General features: G+C 38.9%; 4 protein-coding genes across 5 annotated transcripts; all 4 read right to left on the reverse strand.

Moving 5' to 3' along the window:
- Positions 1 to 636: 636 nt before the first annotated feature.
- On the reverse strand, positions 637 to 3,016 carry LOC131782084 (cuticle collagen 1). Of its 2 annotated transcripts, none has more exons than XM_066173229.1 (4): positions 2,946 to 3,016; positions 2,496 to 2,570; positions 1,102 to 1,501; positions 637 to 740 (listed from the first exon to the last, which is right to left on the reverse strand). In XM_066173229.1, exons 2-4 carry the CDS (start codon positions 2,563 to 2,565, stop codon positions 689 to 691), a joined length of 522 nt encoding a protein of 173 aa, XP_066029326.1. In that variant the 5' UTR covers positions 2,566 to 2,570; positions 2,946 to 3,016; the 3' UTR covers positions 637 to 688. The 2 variants fall into 2 exon arrangements, with proteins under 2 accessions (XP_066029326.1, XP_058954783.2); XM_059098800.2 differs by having other exon boundaries at positions 652 to 733.
- Positions 3,017 to 5,706: 2,690 nt separating this feature from the next.
- LOC136283939 (collagen alpha-4(IV) chain-like) lies at positions 5,707 to 7,319 on the reverse strand. Its single transcript, XM_066173531.1, has 2 exons — positions 7,247 to 7,319; positions 5,707 to 6,471 (listed from the first exon to the last, which is right to left on the reverse strand). The coding sequence occupies exons 1-2, from the start codon at positions 7,317 to 7,319 to the stop codon at positions 5,777 to 5,779; spliced, it is 768 nt and encodes a 255-aa protein (XP_066029628.1). The 3' UTR covers positions 5,707 to 5,776.
- A 2,089-nt stretch (positions 7,320 to 9,408) lies between these two features.
- On the reverse strand, positions 9,409 to 11,653 carry LOC136283842 (cuticle collagen 1-like). Its single transcript, XM_066173230.1, has 3 exons — positions 11,552 to 11,653; positions 11,258 to 11,331; positions 9,409 to 9,925 (listed from the first exon to the last, which is right to left on the reverse strand). Exons 2-3 carry the CDS (start codon positions 11,325 to 11,327, stop codon positions 9,570 to 9,572), a joined length of 426 nt encoding a protein of 141 aa, XP_066029327.1. The 5' UTR covers positions 11,328 to 11,331; positions 11,552 to 11,653; the 3' UTR covers positions 9,409 to 9,569.
- Positions 11,654 to 12,914: 1,261 nt separating this feature from the next.
- LOC131782124 (uncharacterized) lies at positions 12,915 to 14,795 on the reverse strand. Its single transcript, XM_059098837.2, has 4 exons — positions 14,690 to 14,795; positions 14,245 to 14,443; positions 13,712 to 13,827; positions 12,915 to 13,242 (listed from the first exon to the last, which is right to left on the reverse strand). Exons 1-4 carry the CDS (start codon positions 14,705 to 14,707, stop codon positions 13,042 to 13,044), a joined length of 534 nt encoding a protein of 177 aa, XP_058954820.2. The 5' UTR covers positions 14,708 to 14,795; the 3' UTR covers positions 12,915 to 13,041.
- Between the last annotated feature and the right edge of the window lie 961 nt (positions 14,796 to 15,756).

A 15,756-nucleotide genomic window follows, 5' to 3' on the forward strand; every position in this document is an offset into this window, starting at 1 on the left:
GTTCTGTGTAGTTTTCCTATGCAAGTTATGCGATGTGAATTGGGTACCCTGAAGTAACAGGATTTAGCCAGTTCTGTGCACAGCGGAGTTCACTAAGGTGTAGTTCACAGGTGCCTTATTATTGGAACCCACAGGTGGAGTTGACTTGAAAATTTATAACCTAGCCTGCTTTATTAGAAAGGAAGAGCCCTTTTAGATTATCTTACATGGGTGAAATGTGAAACAATAGATGCATTAAGGCGAGACAGAATACCTGCAACAATGATACTGAAAGGCCAAAGAGCCATGAAAATTGAAGGCAATGAGATTCACTATCATATGAATCCAGGAGCAACATAAATTTGGAGTCTTTTGACTGATTAATGCCGACATGTCGATATATTTTAGGAAGAACTCGAAGTCTCATTTTTCCTTTGTTTATTAACTGTACTCAGACATCGTGTTTTACATCCCTGCTGCCGTGTTTTTTCCCCAGAATTCAAGCTCTACAGCATGTATTTGCTGTTCAACTGTTTTTTTTAAAGTAAAACACTGAAAGGTAAAACAAAAAACCCAATTAGTCCAAGAGTGTATGCTCGGGAAAAAGGAAAATAAAAGTGAAACTTGTTCATCTCATGATTAAAAAGCTTTAAAACAATCAAACCTTTTTTTTTTAAATGTAATTGTCTAACTCGTTGCTTCTCTTGGTTTACTTGTGCAAATGATGTGGTTTCCCGTGCCCTTTTGGCGTCTTCTTGTGCCTCACGAAGTAAATGAAAATAAGCATTACTGAATTTTCTGGAGCGAAATGTGGACTTTTCCTCTTAAAGTATGCACTCAAAGGGATCATAACATATGATTTGAAAGAAAAAGCAGCGTGAGCTCTATTTAGCCGATGTTCAATATTTATCTCTGACAGTCGGGGAGGAAACTCACGCATGTATTCTATTCATTTCGTAGTAGCTGAGGTATACTGAGCTTTCTAGTGATGACATTATTTTAGAAATGTTCTCGTGAGGTAAAATAATCACTGACAGTTTTTGTTGTGATTTAAAAAGTGAAGTTTATTAAAAGTTCGTGTCGATCGTTTTTATTCCTTCAATCTATAAAGGAACCAATTACTTGCAGCATGCGGGAGCAGGGCAGCATGGAGTAGGTGGTGGAGGTGGGCATGGGACTGGGGCAGCAGCTCCGGGAACTCCCTGAGGTCCAGGAGCTCCTGGAGGTCCTGGTGGACCGGCACATCCTGGGCATCCTTTGAGTCCGGGGCAACCGGGGAGGCCTGGGCTTCCAGCGCATCCTTTAGGTCCCATTGGTCCTACTGGTCCGAGAGGTCCAGGGGCACCAGGAGGTCCTGGGAGACCGACTGGTCCTGGGCATCCTTTCCATCCTGGGCATCCGGGAGCTCCTGGGGGACCAGAACATCCAGATTGTCCGGGTGGTCCCTGTGGTCCAGCGACCTGTTGAACTGGTGGTGGTGGTGGTGGAGGAGGTGGACAACAGGGACAACAACGTTTGGAGCCTGTTGAAATGAAGGGAGTGCAAAAGAAAAAATATTGCACCTTTCGCCCAAGCATCGTGAAACGTTATAACCCTACTCCAGTGACAGCACTGCCTTTTTAACTCACCAGTCACTCTACAGTTGAATGACCACCTGCATCCACACTTATTAGTAAACACATTTTCCAGAAAATAATAAATTAACTTAGGTTTCCATTTTAAATTGAATTCATATGACTAAGAGGAGTAAATGAATAGGAAGGGTAAATGGAAGTGAAATCTTCCTCACTTGAATACGTTGCAATGTAAAAGGCTACCTCGTCGTAGAAAGGCAAATGAAAAACAATTGATTCAATCCAAAGAAGCTGTTGAGAAAAGTACCACCTGCTAACATGATTTCGCTATGACAGGCGGGTATCAACTAATTTTACGGTCTAAATCGTCGGAAGAAGATGAAAAAAAAAAAAAAAGGTTCATGATACGAAAGGATAATGGCCATGAACTCGATAAGTAAAACTCTGCCGAGATTAATGAACTTCTTCCTAAGCTGCTTCCTGTCCTGAAATATGACAATCATCAATCGTTCCAATTACATTAAAATTATTAATTCTCATTGGTTCAGATCATTGGGTCGAAAAATTTAGTTCAAACTGGCGGGAAACGAACTTAAATTATATTTAGGATTGTATTCGGTGATAGAACTGGTTTTCTTTTCGATTTGATGCCACCTGGTGTGCTTTGTGTTAAGTAAGTCACTTTTCTTAGACAATCATCCCATACAAAGGTCTAAAATAGATTACACAGTTTGACGAAAATTGATGGAATCATTTTTCTCAATATTAGGCATTCGTGGTTCTTGCTTCGAAAATCTGTTGCAGAAGCTGATGATTTTGACTTGCAAAAGTTTGGCAGAGATTTATTATCTTAGGATAAACATCTTAATTGTTTTTTATCAAAGCTATTATGTTTCACGTTTGACCTATTTCAAACTTTACAAAATAAACTAGCGAACTTACCTTTTGTCGACCTAGCATGTGCGTAGCAGACGAAGGCAAGAACAAATAAAAATATTATCTTGGAATTCATCTTACCTAAAATAATAATGAAATAGATGAAGTAAGGCTGTATCCTCAGCTATTTCTCATAAGTTTAAGTTAGAAATATTGGAAGAAGAGTCACAGCGATGTAGTTCTAAAAAGATATTAGAAAAAGGTCGACAAGGAGCATTTTGAACTTTGAAAGTGTTTGATTTAGGGTAATCGATCTCAGGAATTCGATCATGTTATAGATCAAATGGAACCGCGGTCATGTTAAAAAAAATCAACAAGATAACATAGACAAAATAATAATGTTGTGACTACTCTTAAATAGCTTAGTCTTTATAACAGGAAACATCCATCAAAATTCTCAGCGAATCTGTGAAAATCTTGGTTTCAAACTATGCAACATATAAATGTAAGACTCACCGATTTTCCTATCCTGTAAAGTCGGTTAAAATGTGACCTACTTTGATGCGCTAGTAGTATTTACCGACATGAAAGTGATTAATTTTAAATGGCTAAGTTGGTGGTGTTGGGTTCTGATTGGTCAACAACTTCATAACGAGCAGGTGACGTTAGGTTGTAAAAAAACTCGTTTGGTGTCACTAAAATGGGCAGTGGTTTAAATAGTAATGTGTCAAGCCCACTTTGTCACGCTTGACTTGGGTCTATTGTGTGCTATTTTATTCTCGTTTTAAATATTATGGATAATGTTAGAGTTTTGTTTGTAAAAATCTAAGTGCGGGAAAATGATGAGTTACAAATGTTAAAGACACTCTATTACAAGGCCGTTTGCAAACAGATTTAAGATAATGTGTTTTTTTAAACGCGAGGCACATTTTGCCATTTGGCCTTAAAGACAAGTTAAATGCTGCTTAACAAATACTTCACCTGTAACATGATAGGATTAAGTGAAAATTAAACCTCGTAATTATGAAAAGAACCACTAATATAAGGAAAGTGAAACAGAAATTAAACCATCAGTTAAGATTACAACTCATTTTACAGAGGAAAATTAGTAGCAGAAAAGCTAAGGTAAATATTTGGGCAGGTTGTGCTTTCATTCTTCACTTGGTAATTACAGGTAATCCTGATGAGTTCCAATGATTCTGGCACAGTTTATTTATCAAAGTTTCACGCTTCGGCTAGCTGATTAATGCTTCTTTACGCCATCCCAAAGTTATTTTCCACTTCAAGCCAATTTTTAAAGGAGCTGTTAAAAGAAATTCTGACCTTAAGCAGATTTTCATGTGATAAAAACTTTTATCACCTAAGAAATAGGGTGGCATGATTGAAACAACTCGTCAAACACAGAGTTTGCTTGTTTCTTTTTATTTTTTAAATGTGTCAAACTTGTTAAATTGTAAATGAAAGAATTCAGATGTCTGCTGTTGGTTCCTAATCTCCCAGTAAGGCCTCCCATTGTCCAAGATTTGTGCTCGCTGAGAGACATTTTACGCTCAGATATAGATGTGCAATGACTATGGAACAACATGGTTCCATAAATATGTTTAAATATGCGCATAGGAAGCCTCAAGCTTTTTAACAAAATATATATATTGTATTTTATAGATTCAACTATGTTTTGAGGTGTCTTGATGCTTATCTCTCGAAAATCAAAAGTGATTTTAAAGAAAACTACTCTGTTTGTTCGTTCGTTTAATAAATGTTACCATGTACTACCACTGTAATAACTGAAGTAGTTATATGAATGAGGAAGTGCAGAAAAGGTATTGCTAATGATTCACTGCAGTCCGCCCACCATGACTGAGAAATTCGACAGCCGTTTTTTCGAGTCAGGAAATCACTGTTAGAGAGATGTTTGTATGTGGATCTCAAGAACACAAGCACTCATTACACGAATTCTTTTTCGGTTAAGGAGAGAAATACTCAGTGTATTTGTTTTACAGCAAGTTTTTGAAATATGTTTTGCAGGAAAGTCACTGCATTCTTGTCTGTTGGTCCAGTGTCAAACACAAGCAAGATTGAAAGCATTTTTGGTATTCTTTAACGCGTTAGATTTTTTAACGATAATTTGATGAAATTTAAAAGTTCAACTCTCAATTTGATATGAACAAAAATTCTTTCTCGTCTAGTGAATTCGTGCCTCGTATATCTCAGTTAAATCGTGGTCTGTGAGGAGGATCGGAACAGCTATTTCATGCCTTGTGTATCCTGAAATGTTAAGCTTACGTTTTTTGTGTGAGTTGGACACAGCCCCCAAACCGTGTTAACCCTTTCTAGGTGCATCCTTAATCCGTCCCCTTTTGCTCTAGATTATTTTAGTTTTTCGGTGATTTCTACCCTAGGTAATGTTATGCTTCACAGAAAACGTTTCGAAATATCATTATGTGGCCTTAACCAAGCGTGAGGTAGATTTATTAGAATAAATGGATATCATTGATGGAAGAAGATAACTAGTTTTCAGGGACCGACGCTAAGAAAGGTCCATAAAAACGAAAAAAGGAAGTTTACCAGCATGCAGCCATCTAGACCCTACTAGTTGAAGCAAAACAAATAAAGGGCAAAATTTTATAAGAAAGAATTTCAAAGTAAATTTAACGAGGCTTGTCGCAATTAATTCATGGTTTTGGAGACCTTCAAGACGTGTTTTGCGATTTTTTTCGTTTGCCGAGAGAGGAGGAGGACTCTCTAGGAAGCAAAAAAAAAAAAAAAGGAGAAAGAGAAAATTTTTTACAACTACTTTTTAAAATACTTCTCTCACTTCTTGAGAAATTTCAATATAGGGATATGCGAGTGGCCTGCTGCACGACGAAACCCTTACATAGTGTTTTAACGTTTGAGCCCCAAAAGGTGACTAGCTTTTCTCCTTACATTAACACTCCTGAGTCTTGAAAATAAAAAAGAAAAACTGATTGCCTTCCTAAGGAGCTGATCATTTTCAAAAACCATCCTCGTAAGTACCGTAGGAAATGTATAAGCACACTGATATTAGGGTGCAAAGGGTCAAAACATAATCGGATATCGGGCGTAAGGATAGTTAACTTAAGGTAGCCCTACTGCCTATAATTATGTGGGACTACTATTTAAATGTCATACGGCCCCTGTACAGTCATGACACTACGTTTAGAGAATGGGTCAGCATCCTTTTTATTGCTCAACCGTGACATGCACTACAAAATAAAGGAATATTTTGATGTGAAAAACATCTTCTTATCGTCCTTTCCATCTCTCATTAACAAGGCTTTAATAGTCGCTCTTGAAATAACTCGTACTGTTTTGGCTGCATGCGCAATTTAACCGCAGCAGCCACCACCGCAAGGGGCGCACGGTGGCTCAGCAGGTGGTCCTGGTGGACCCGGAGATCCTGGGGGTCCTGGAGGACCAGCAGGGCCAACAAATCCTGGGGCTCCGGGACTGCCGTTGCATCCTTTCATGCCGCTGCAACCGGGGAGACCTGGCGGTCCCATACTTCCGGGTTGGCCAGGAGGGCCAGGAAGAGCGGGTTTTCCTGGAGCTCCTGGAGGTCCTATTGGTCCCATCGCTCCGGGCTCCCCTTTGAAACCGGGGCATCCGGGAGCACCAGCACAGCCTATTTTTCCAGGTAGTCCAGGAGGGCCTGGGAGGGCAGGTGGTCCTGCTGGTCCTACCGGGCCTGGCGGCCCAACTGGTCCTGCTGGTCCTTTCATTCCCGCACATCCAGGGAGGCCAGGTAATCCCATGCAGCCAGGTGGCCCGGGTGGACCGGGAAGAGCAGGTTTACCGGGAAGTCCAATAGGCCCCGGTGGCCCGAGTGGCCCTCCACTGCCTGGTGGCCCTTTAAGCCCAGGACAACCGGCCATCCCTGGAGGACCTTGACATCCGTTAGAGCCTGGTAGTCCGGGAGGCCCTGGAGGGCCAGGTGGTACTGGTGCTGAAGGGGCAGGTGGAGGAGGACAAGGTGCATCTGGGGGTGGACAAACAGCAGATGTGCAACCACATCGCCTGGCGACTGAAATATAATCTACAATTAGTTTTTGATCATATTTGATACTTCTCCACCGTGGAAAATGTATATGAAATGAAACAAACCTTATCCTGAAACGTAAATTGTGCCTTTTATCTTGGGTTTTTTTTGTACGGACATTCTCAGAGCTAAGATTAATGCTAGTGGTCGAGATGATCAAACATGATTGTTTGAATTTCATTTTGGCATGAAAAAGAGTTCGCATTTGTAATTTTAGATTAGATTCATATAATACATATGAGATGTTCCCAGACTGGAAAACTCTAAAGCTATCACGCGATCATGATATCGAGAAAACAACGTTTTCTGGAATTTGTATCAATTTAAATGTATTGATGAAACGGATTTTTTTTAGCGGATAATGCGGGATGAAAGTACGCAAGAATCAATTCTTTCACATAACTTGGCAAATATGTCATTTGGATACCAAGTGAGCCTACAAAGATAGGCAGTGAAGTCTTTGAGCTAAAACAATTCCACATAATCCTTTTGCTGAGTCCTCGCGATTTGATTTGATTTCTAAAGAGTGCCACTATGGTTAAGGATAGATTGTCTCCTGGCACTTTAATTACTTTAATTATTAATTACTTGACGAGAAACGATGAACGGATTAGGAAAGTCAAAATACATTTTTTGAATTGCATTAATGTACGCCAGCTCTTAGCATCTGGATTCGTAAAACCTTGGTAGGTCGTAATCCGTCTCCACTATGAGTGTAGTGTACTAGAGCAATTTATTATCGAGAAATATTCTTACTTACCACTATGAATTGACTTGGCGGTCACGGAGCCAACGAAGATGACTGCGAAACACCATACCAGCTGAGTTTTCATATTTAGGCCTGTCTAGGAGGACGTGAAAGTAGACTTGAATACAAAGAATTTAGGATGAAATCAATTAACAAAATAAATTCATCATCAGTTAACACAGAGATATCATATAATGCAGAGCCTGTCGGACGCTTTTTGTTAAGTCTACTTGTAGATGCGAATATTCGCTCTTGTATTAGACACGTATCGTCTATGGTTAGATGAAGATCAAGTAACTCAAAAGTGAAACGCTGATTAAAAACATCTTTCGAGTCTTCAGATAAAACGAAACTCAAGATATATCTTAGAGGGAACACTTACCTAAACGGTGTGTAAAGACCAAATACCCGTCTGAGCAATTGAGACGTCTATCGTATATATGAATACGCCTGTACTGTTAAATTATTAAAACTGCTGAGATCATATAATACGCTACAATCTTGGCTTCTTAACCAGACGAAACATTCCGGGAAGTAATATTCCCATTAGGTGAGTGAGTTGTTTTAAGAAATGAATTGAAAAATGATTGGAGAAAAATATCCTAATATTTGTCTTTTCCTTAAGCTGAAGGGTGTCTTGTGTTTCCAAAACCATTTGTCTGTGGTGTGAAAGAACAAGCAGATACAGGTGTGAAATTCTTGAGTGCCTGCTTAGCACTTGGTGTAATAGATTTGATTTTGCATTTCTACTATTTGCAAACTACGGAATTTTTTCCAGTTGTTTTCCATTTGCCTCACTATTTCTTACCTTTATGCCTTATTTCAAGCGATGATAGTTTTATCGTTCGTATCTTCTTTGGTTATCTTACAGATACTTAGTATTACTTTTTGTTCATTTTCAAGTCTGACTCTTATTGTAAGTTATCTAATTCCTTGCATACGTTTCTATCCAGTATTCTGAAATACAGTTATAGGGAGAAAAACATGATGTAAAGGTGTGTGGTCTAATCAGATCCAACAATATTTATTTTAAATACGGTCTCTTTTCTTGTTTTTTACCTCATCTCAGGTTTGGTTATCGTTTGGGTGCGAAAAGGACAATGATTTTTATAATGAGTTTTAGCCACCAGAGTCTTCGATTAAGGACACAAAGGGTTCTACTGATTAAAAGATGTGTTTTTGTTCGGTAATACAGGCTTCACCATCAGCTCAGCAAAGTGTCATTTTAGCCTTATTTCGGATAAGGCTTTTATTTAAGAAAAAGGATAAAATCTCAATTGTCCGCGCGTAAGTTGGCTTTATAATGGACACAGGTGGCCGCCCTTTCTTCAGCTTTCTTCATATAAAAGCTTTAAAAGTTCCAATGCTATCTTCTCCCGAAACTACGCTCCAAGACATGATAAGTAAAGAATCGTGTGGAATATGTTACCGTTACTGATTTTTGTAACAGTTTGCAAGCATTGATGTAAATAGTTCGGTGTGGTCTGATATTCCGGGTGAGTTGAGTTCTGAAAGAAATTGTTGTCAGTGGTGGTGAGTCACTTCTGAGGCGACAATATGATAGTCTTTCAGAGACCACACTTACTGATAAAAGAGGGGATTTGGTAGTTTATGACGACCATTATCATGCTAAGATCGGAAATAATTGCCTTTTTTTTAGCGTGTATAATATGACCGCTGTTGCTTGCCCTTTGTTGAACACGGAATCTTTCACCGTAATGCGTTCATGTAATAGAAACGGAATTATTGTTTCCTATGATCTTGGATAACTAACTTTCAGCTCTTATTTATTTCTTACTTAAATTTCGAGCGAGTTATGTTTGCGCTGTCACTTCTGGTTGTAACCGTTGGTTTGTCGAAGTGATTTTGGGGTCCTGTTTATGAGGTAGATGGAGTGGTGGAATACATGGGCCTTTTCGGTAAAAAAATATTCTCTGGCATAATTTATTAATTAAGGCTCTTTAAGTATGTGTGATGTTTTTCATATTTTGAATTTAGCCTTACGTGCCTGATAAGCTATGTATAGGTGAGAGCTTGAAAATGTGTGTAGCTTTTTCTTGAAATCTGATCATATGGCTGAGTGAACTGAGTCCCCTAGCAACTCTGTGTGTAAGGTTATGAAACACCTTAGTGGAGGCAAAGTTTAGACGTTTCGGTGAAAGAGGGTACATCACTTTTTTTGTAATTCAAAAAAGATCTTTAATTGATTTCTGTTGAAAGTAGAGTCTCCTCGAAGGAGAAAGAAGGACTAATACAGAAACAGGTTCTCAGTTATCTTCAATGTAGTCTGCTGTTGCGTCAGGTTTTGGTGATTGATCTGTTTCTGGATTGCACCCTAACCGCAGCAAGGTTGAGCTGGGGGTCCTGGTGGTCCTGGCGGTCCTGGAGGTCCTATTGGACCGGGGGCACCGTTGAGTCCAGGGCAGCCTTTAAGTCCTTGGCATCCGGATGGTCCCATGGGGCCCATCGGGCCGGGTGCTCCGACTGCGCCATTAAGACCAGGTTTTCCAGGAAGTCCAATTGGTCCTGCTAGTCCTGCTACTCCTGGAGCACCTTTCCATCCAGGACAACCAGTGGATCCTGGAGGGCCCGCGCAGCCGAGGGCTCCTGGAGGGCCAGGAGGTCCGGGGGGTCCCGCAACAGGCGGGGCTGGTGGGGGAGGTGGAGGTGGTGGACAACACCTCTTTGAGGCTGAAAAAAGTTGAGGAAACGTCACATGCATCAATACCACAATGTTATATACTTGCTACTTTGAGCCCAACTGATCGTTCCGTCACCATTTAAGGTGAGCACATGGCGAGACATTGTTGTTAAATACCTATATCAATATTATAGTACTTCATTACGATAAGCAAAGAGGAAACATCATAGGGGTAAATGATTGCCATTTCAGCCTTCAAGACTTATGATTTAATTCAGTGGTTAGGATGTCTTGTCCATTACGCTCCAGAGCGTCTAGAAGTAGGGATGGACTATATGGAAAATTTAAATTTTAAACTTGGACGAAAAATTTAATACCTTCTTTGAACACATTTTGTTTATTTACCGTTTTAAATCAGGTACCCGTCAAGTTATTCTTAGTAGTCGACGGAAACTTAGCCGGTGAATTGTTACTGCAGAATCATTTTACTTAAAGACACTTCCATGAAGACGGTACCAAAAACTCTAAATTCAATTAAATCTAAAGATTTTCTCTTCTCAATCTGATTTATCTCCACTCTAAAGAACAGGAACAGACCATCATCGTGGTCATGGCGGTAGCGGAAGATAATTCTCTTGCATATATTTCAATCAACAGTTGATGAATTTCACTCGAGATAGGATCCCGCATTACAAGTTTTTTTCCGAGATCTTAGATAGAGTGGAACTAGTGGGGTCACCTAAAGATTACAGATGTATTCTGAAGTCATCGTTCGTCTTTCGTTTTGCCTTGACATGATACGTCAATAGTATTCTAATTGACCCGAATATCTCAGAGTAACTTTCATGGTTTTTTAAAACGATGCGATCATTTCTATGTCACAGATACGGCACTTCTCAACCAGTTTAAATTTAAATCTACCGCAAAGATTTATTTCGCGAAAACTCCACGGAAAACATTGGCTCACCGCTTAAGTAAAAATAACTTGAGGTATCGCTTCAGAGGTATTATTTTCATGCTAGCTTCTTAAACGATTCACGATTCATTCCTCTCAGAGATAAACTTAAGTATTGAACTTAGGCAATTTTGAGAAAATTACATCTTAGAAAGACATATTTGTTTGTCGTACCAAAGGCCAAAGAGCGTCTGAATAAACTTTCACTTCCCCTTTTTCGAGAAAGACATTGTATGAATAGCTGTCAAGCAATTTACCCTTCTGTCAGGAAGATTTGTATCCCACAATTATTCCTCGTCCAGGCCATATGCACTGTGACTATCTGTGTTCTTGACACTTTACATGGATTATTGTTTTACATTTATGAAGTTGTCATATGTAGGTCAAATGAAGTAAATAGTGCACTGTTTTTTTTTATTCTGCTTACCTTCGAGAGACCTCGCGGCTGCGGAAGCTACCAAAAGAACAGCTACGCACAAAATTAACTGGACCTTCATGTTCCTGCGGATTTGAAGAAAAATATAGATTAGGGTTCTTAGCAAAGGAAGAGATTTATAAACATCACCAAATATTAGGATGGTCGAAATGGTTTATCATGCTAATGGTGCCAGCATTAGGTTTTTTTAACTGACAAAAACACATTAAGTTGTAGGAAGAAATGGTGAAGTTCAAATTCATTGCAGTGACGAAACACAAACTCTGTAAAATACCGATGGCTTACCTTTTATTGCCTTTTCGACCTGAAAAATGTCCTATTTGATTAAGGTTCCTCTAGTTTATGCGATCTTATCAATAAATTATTGATTGCTTGCCAGGGGAGATGTTAATGGTTCTGGAATTACGTTCGTGCTGCCCGTCAAGTTTCATGTCTTGTATTGGTTACTTCAGGTTGTTATTAATTCCACTAGTTTAGCGCATCAGTCGTTCCTTGTCAAAACATTGCATATCTCCTCAAGAGAAGTTTGGAGTTTTAGAATGCATTCGTGATGGAAGGATCTGAAATTCTCCAGCAAAAGAGAAATCAGTTTAAGTATCGTGTGCTTTTTTAAAGAAGGGAATCAGTAGAAACAGAGAACAAGCGCTTCCAATCATATGAAGAGTCCTTTAAGGATGTATCGTTTCCGTGGTTAGTTAATTTGTTGTCATATTTCGGTGACGAAACAAAAATAAACACTTAAGGAAGAAGCAGAAAAATCTAGACTTGATCAATAGCAAACGTTTTCAGGCTATGTAAGAGCTGAAGGAAACTCCAATGCGCTTCCTTTTGGAATGTGAACTGGGTGCTAGATGAAAAATTTTTTGCCCTTAAATCTTAAAAATGAAAAGATAATAATTGGATCTGGCACCTGTATCCACATGCTTCTAAAGGAAAATAATGTTGACCTAATTATTTTTGCTTTCTAGTAGAAGTTTGCACTGGGCGGGAAAGCCGTCATTCATAAAAAAGGTACTGTAACTGGGGAGGCAGAGAAACAATACAGTACTAAAAACCAAGATGAAAACGAAAAAAGAGCGAGTTAAGATAAAATTTTTGCGTTCTCAATATAATCACCCCGCAAATTCATTACTGCGATTATCATAACCCAGAGACTGGAGCGAACGTAAAATAAACAGTAGGTGGCTGAACTTGCCTTACGAATTAAAAGAAAAGCAGTAGTTAATCTTGCTGGTCCATAGCCTTTATGCCAGGGTTTCCCTGAGATTATGTGGTTTTTATTAGCATGATTGTGTAGTTCTTATCATTTTAATTTTTATCAGGCCCCAATTGATAGCAGTGCTTGAGGCATCTCAATGGGCTACCCTGAATAAATAAAAGTCTTCTTCTTCTTCTAAATATTGTTTATCCCCGGAAGATGAAAGGCAATGTAAGAGTTAGGTACTTAACCGGCCAATGAAAAAGCACGTTGACTCTGACCGGCGCTGGAGACCCGACTTACTGATCCGGAAGTCGACGCGCCATTTTTAGGGCCACCAAGACTGATCCCTCCCATGGAATCTTGGGGAATGTTTATCATAATTAATTGCAAGTAAAAGCTAAAGACACACATCTGAGTTATCAGATGAATAACATTTATTAGCCTCCTTTTAAACTCCTCTGTAAATTACTTTTACGCTACCTGAATTGTTATTGTCGCGATATAAGTGCTGGACAGATGTAAAATCAAAAACAGATTATCGTCATTACCATCAGCTTTAACAGATGATTGTTACTTATTTAAGCTTAAGAAACCTGCACATGCTCTTAATTTTGTTTGTTGTACTAATTAGAGAAAGATTTCCGTCGCAATCAGTGGCTAGACACATGGTGTTGTATTTTTTATACACAAATCGTTTCGAGTTTCCACTTCTTATCCTTATTACTGACTCTTCAAAGAGGAAACCGTCCTCAATTGGTTTTTGGCAACCACTTTCCTGTGAAAGAAGAACAAAAATACATGTCAATAAACATTAATAAACATTCAATTGATGAATACGAACAATGAGCATTAATAAGGTATGTAGACGAGTACCACCTACTTTCTCAGCTTTGCCATAAAAGGAAACTTTAGTCCACAACTTTGAAGAAATGCAGAGCAATTCGATTGTTTATGTAATTCAGAATGAGTCCACTTTAAGACTGTTTTGTTCCCCGACTGAAACCTTTAAGTGACCTTTACATATCAATGCTAATTTTCGTGGAAAATGCAAGACTCGCGACTATTTTTGATTCTTCTAGAAGTCTGACAGAGTGACACTTACATTTACATTCTTTTATTTATGTCTACCATTCCCAAATTCAAGTACGAGAACAAAGATCTAAATGAGCTGTTTTCTTGAGGAGTGGCCAGAGATGTTGAGTACTTCTGCTCACGAACAATTCTCAAAAGACTTCCTGACTCACCTCAAAAACAACATTGGTCCCGTTGACGACCTTTAAGGTATATAGGTATTGAGTTCCGTTTTCGTTTTTAGTGAATTGGATGCACTTCCTTCCTCCCACGGACTCAATTTTAATTCCTTTGATAATGGAAGAGGAAAACAAGATTATGAACGAAATATGGCGCTAAATATTACCTTTGATTAAACGGCAACATCCTTTTGATAAATTGCGAGATCGTTTCAAACTACAACTGATATTGGTGTAACAAAAACTCGATGAAAAAAAAAAGGAGAGGATAAACATGGTAAAGTATTCAATTTGCTTTTTGAAATGGGAAATACACTAAATCAACTTTACCTTCGTGAAAATCGGTTCTTGAAGAACTAGAAAAATCAACGAACTTATTCATCTTGCCCTTAATTTACTTCTTTGTAAGATTTTTTTTTACTGGCGTCAGTCACATAGGTCAAATTTTGTCAATTGCCGCTTCAATACTATGATTTTGAAGTTCCGTTTGCGCTCCATGTCACCAAGATTTCAGACACCTAACTTACTTGTCGTAGGGTCTGAAGTACGAGAACCGTCACATTTTGCTACACAGTGCCGTTTTCCTGAAAACGTTGAACATTTTTCAGTATGAATCTTAATGAGGTTTCCTCCTCTGCAATTCTGTCCACGGTAAACTGAGCTTAGGCTTCGAACAGTTGATCTTGATTCGACGTTCGCCAAAAGCACCAAAAAGACGGCTAAAATCTGCAATCAAAACACTTTATATTTAACTGGACTAAGCAAAAAGTTTTTATCGAAATGGATTTATAGCATTGATCTACAGCTTACAGGGGTGCGCTATCCAACCAGCAATCAGGAAGACCTGTGAACTATTGGGACTTATAATGAGGTTCGTTAAAAACTATTATTTTAGAATGTGCGTGCCACAAGCTTTAAGCAAAGTCCGGTAAAGCTGTAAAAAAACATATTAAATTTGCCCATCATACCCACCGTAAGTTTTGAGTCCATCTTTTACGCACAATGGTCTACAATACTGAAGCTCCTGTGTGTTGAGGGTAACTGAGATTTGTATTGATTCTTTTTCTTTATATCCTCTGTGCGGAAGTGAGAAACTTCTCCGGACGTGACCTTCGTGACAAAGACGGGAACGATTGCCATTGCTGCACCGGATGATCTCAGATGAAACATATTATTCAGTGCGACTGTGGGATTTGTTTCAATGCAGAGGGGGGTAAACTACATAGGGTTCACTTGGAGTGTTATTTCCCGTTTTTTTTTTTTTTCAAAGAATGTAACATTGGCCAATGTTGCAAGCTAAAACTTGACTTAAAGTGTAACTCTTGAAAATTCTTTCATGCGATTTTTCTTGGCGTGCCCTATTGCCCACCTAACTCTGATAATATCCGGTAACTCCAACACAGACCCTCTTTCCACTCTGAGAGATTGGCAAATGAAGCACAACTCTAAGGCATTCCTCAACAGTTTGAACTGAAGAAATTTACCAAAGTTAGCAAATTTTCCACGATTACTGGATTCCAATTACGGGTTAATAGGGATATGAAGCGATTAGTGATAATTAGCGTTTTATTGAGAGGGAGCAACTATAAGTAATGACTACCTCCTGGATAAATGGTATCACCATGCAATACCTTTGGCAGTCGTACAGGTACCCTACACCGATTAAAGGCATATCCTTCATGATTGGTTTAACCTGTATGTGGAGCAACAATCTATAAAACCCGAAACCTGTGTTTCCCAGAAATATGTAAGAGGAATGTCGGAGCTTAAGTTGGGAGCTTCTTGAAAGGCGGATGGCTTTTAGCTAATTGTATGAAATTCTTATATTTTCCTATAAACCTTGATTTAGACTTCACCAGAAGTTCTGACGTCTATTCAGTTGCCTTTTTCTGATTGTGCAAGAAAAGAAAGCCATGATAAGATTCGGTGAGAATGGACGAAAGCTGAGGAGACCCTAACCTTATATCAAGAAGAATAATGATAATGTCTTTCGATGATCCTGCACGCAAATGATACATCATGCGGATCTTATTCAACGG

This window comes from Pocillopora verrucosa, chromosome 10 (assembly GCF_036669915.1).
Source record: "Pocillopora verrucosa isolate sample1 chromosome 10, ASM3666991v2, whole genome shotgun sequence".
In the NCBI taxonomy this organism is placed as follows: Eukaryota; Metazoa; Cnidaria; class Anthozoa; order Scleractinia; family Pocilloporidae; genus Pocillopora; species Pocillopora verrucosa.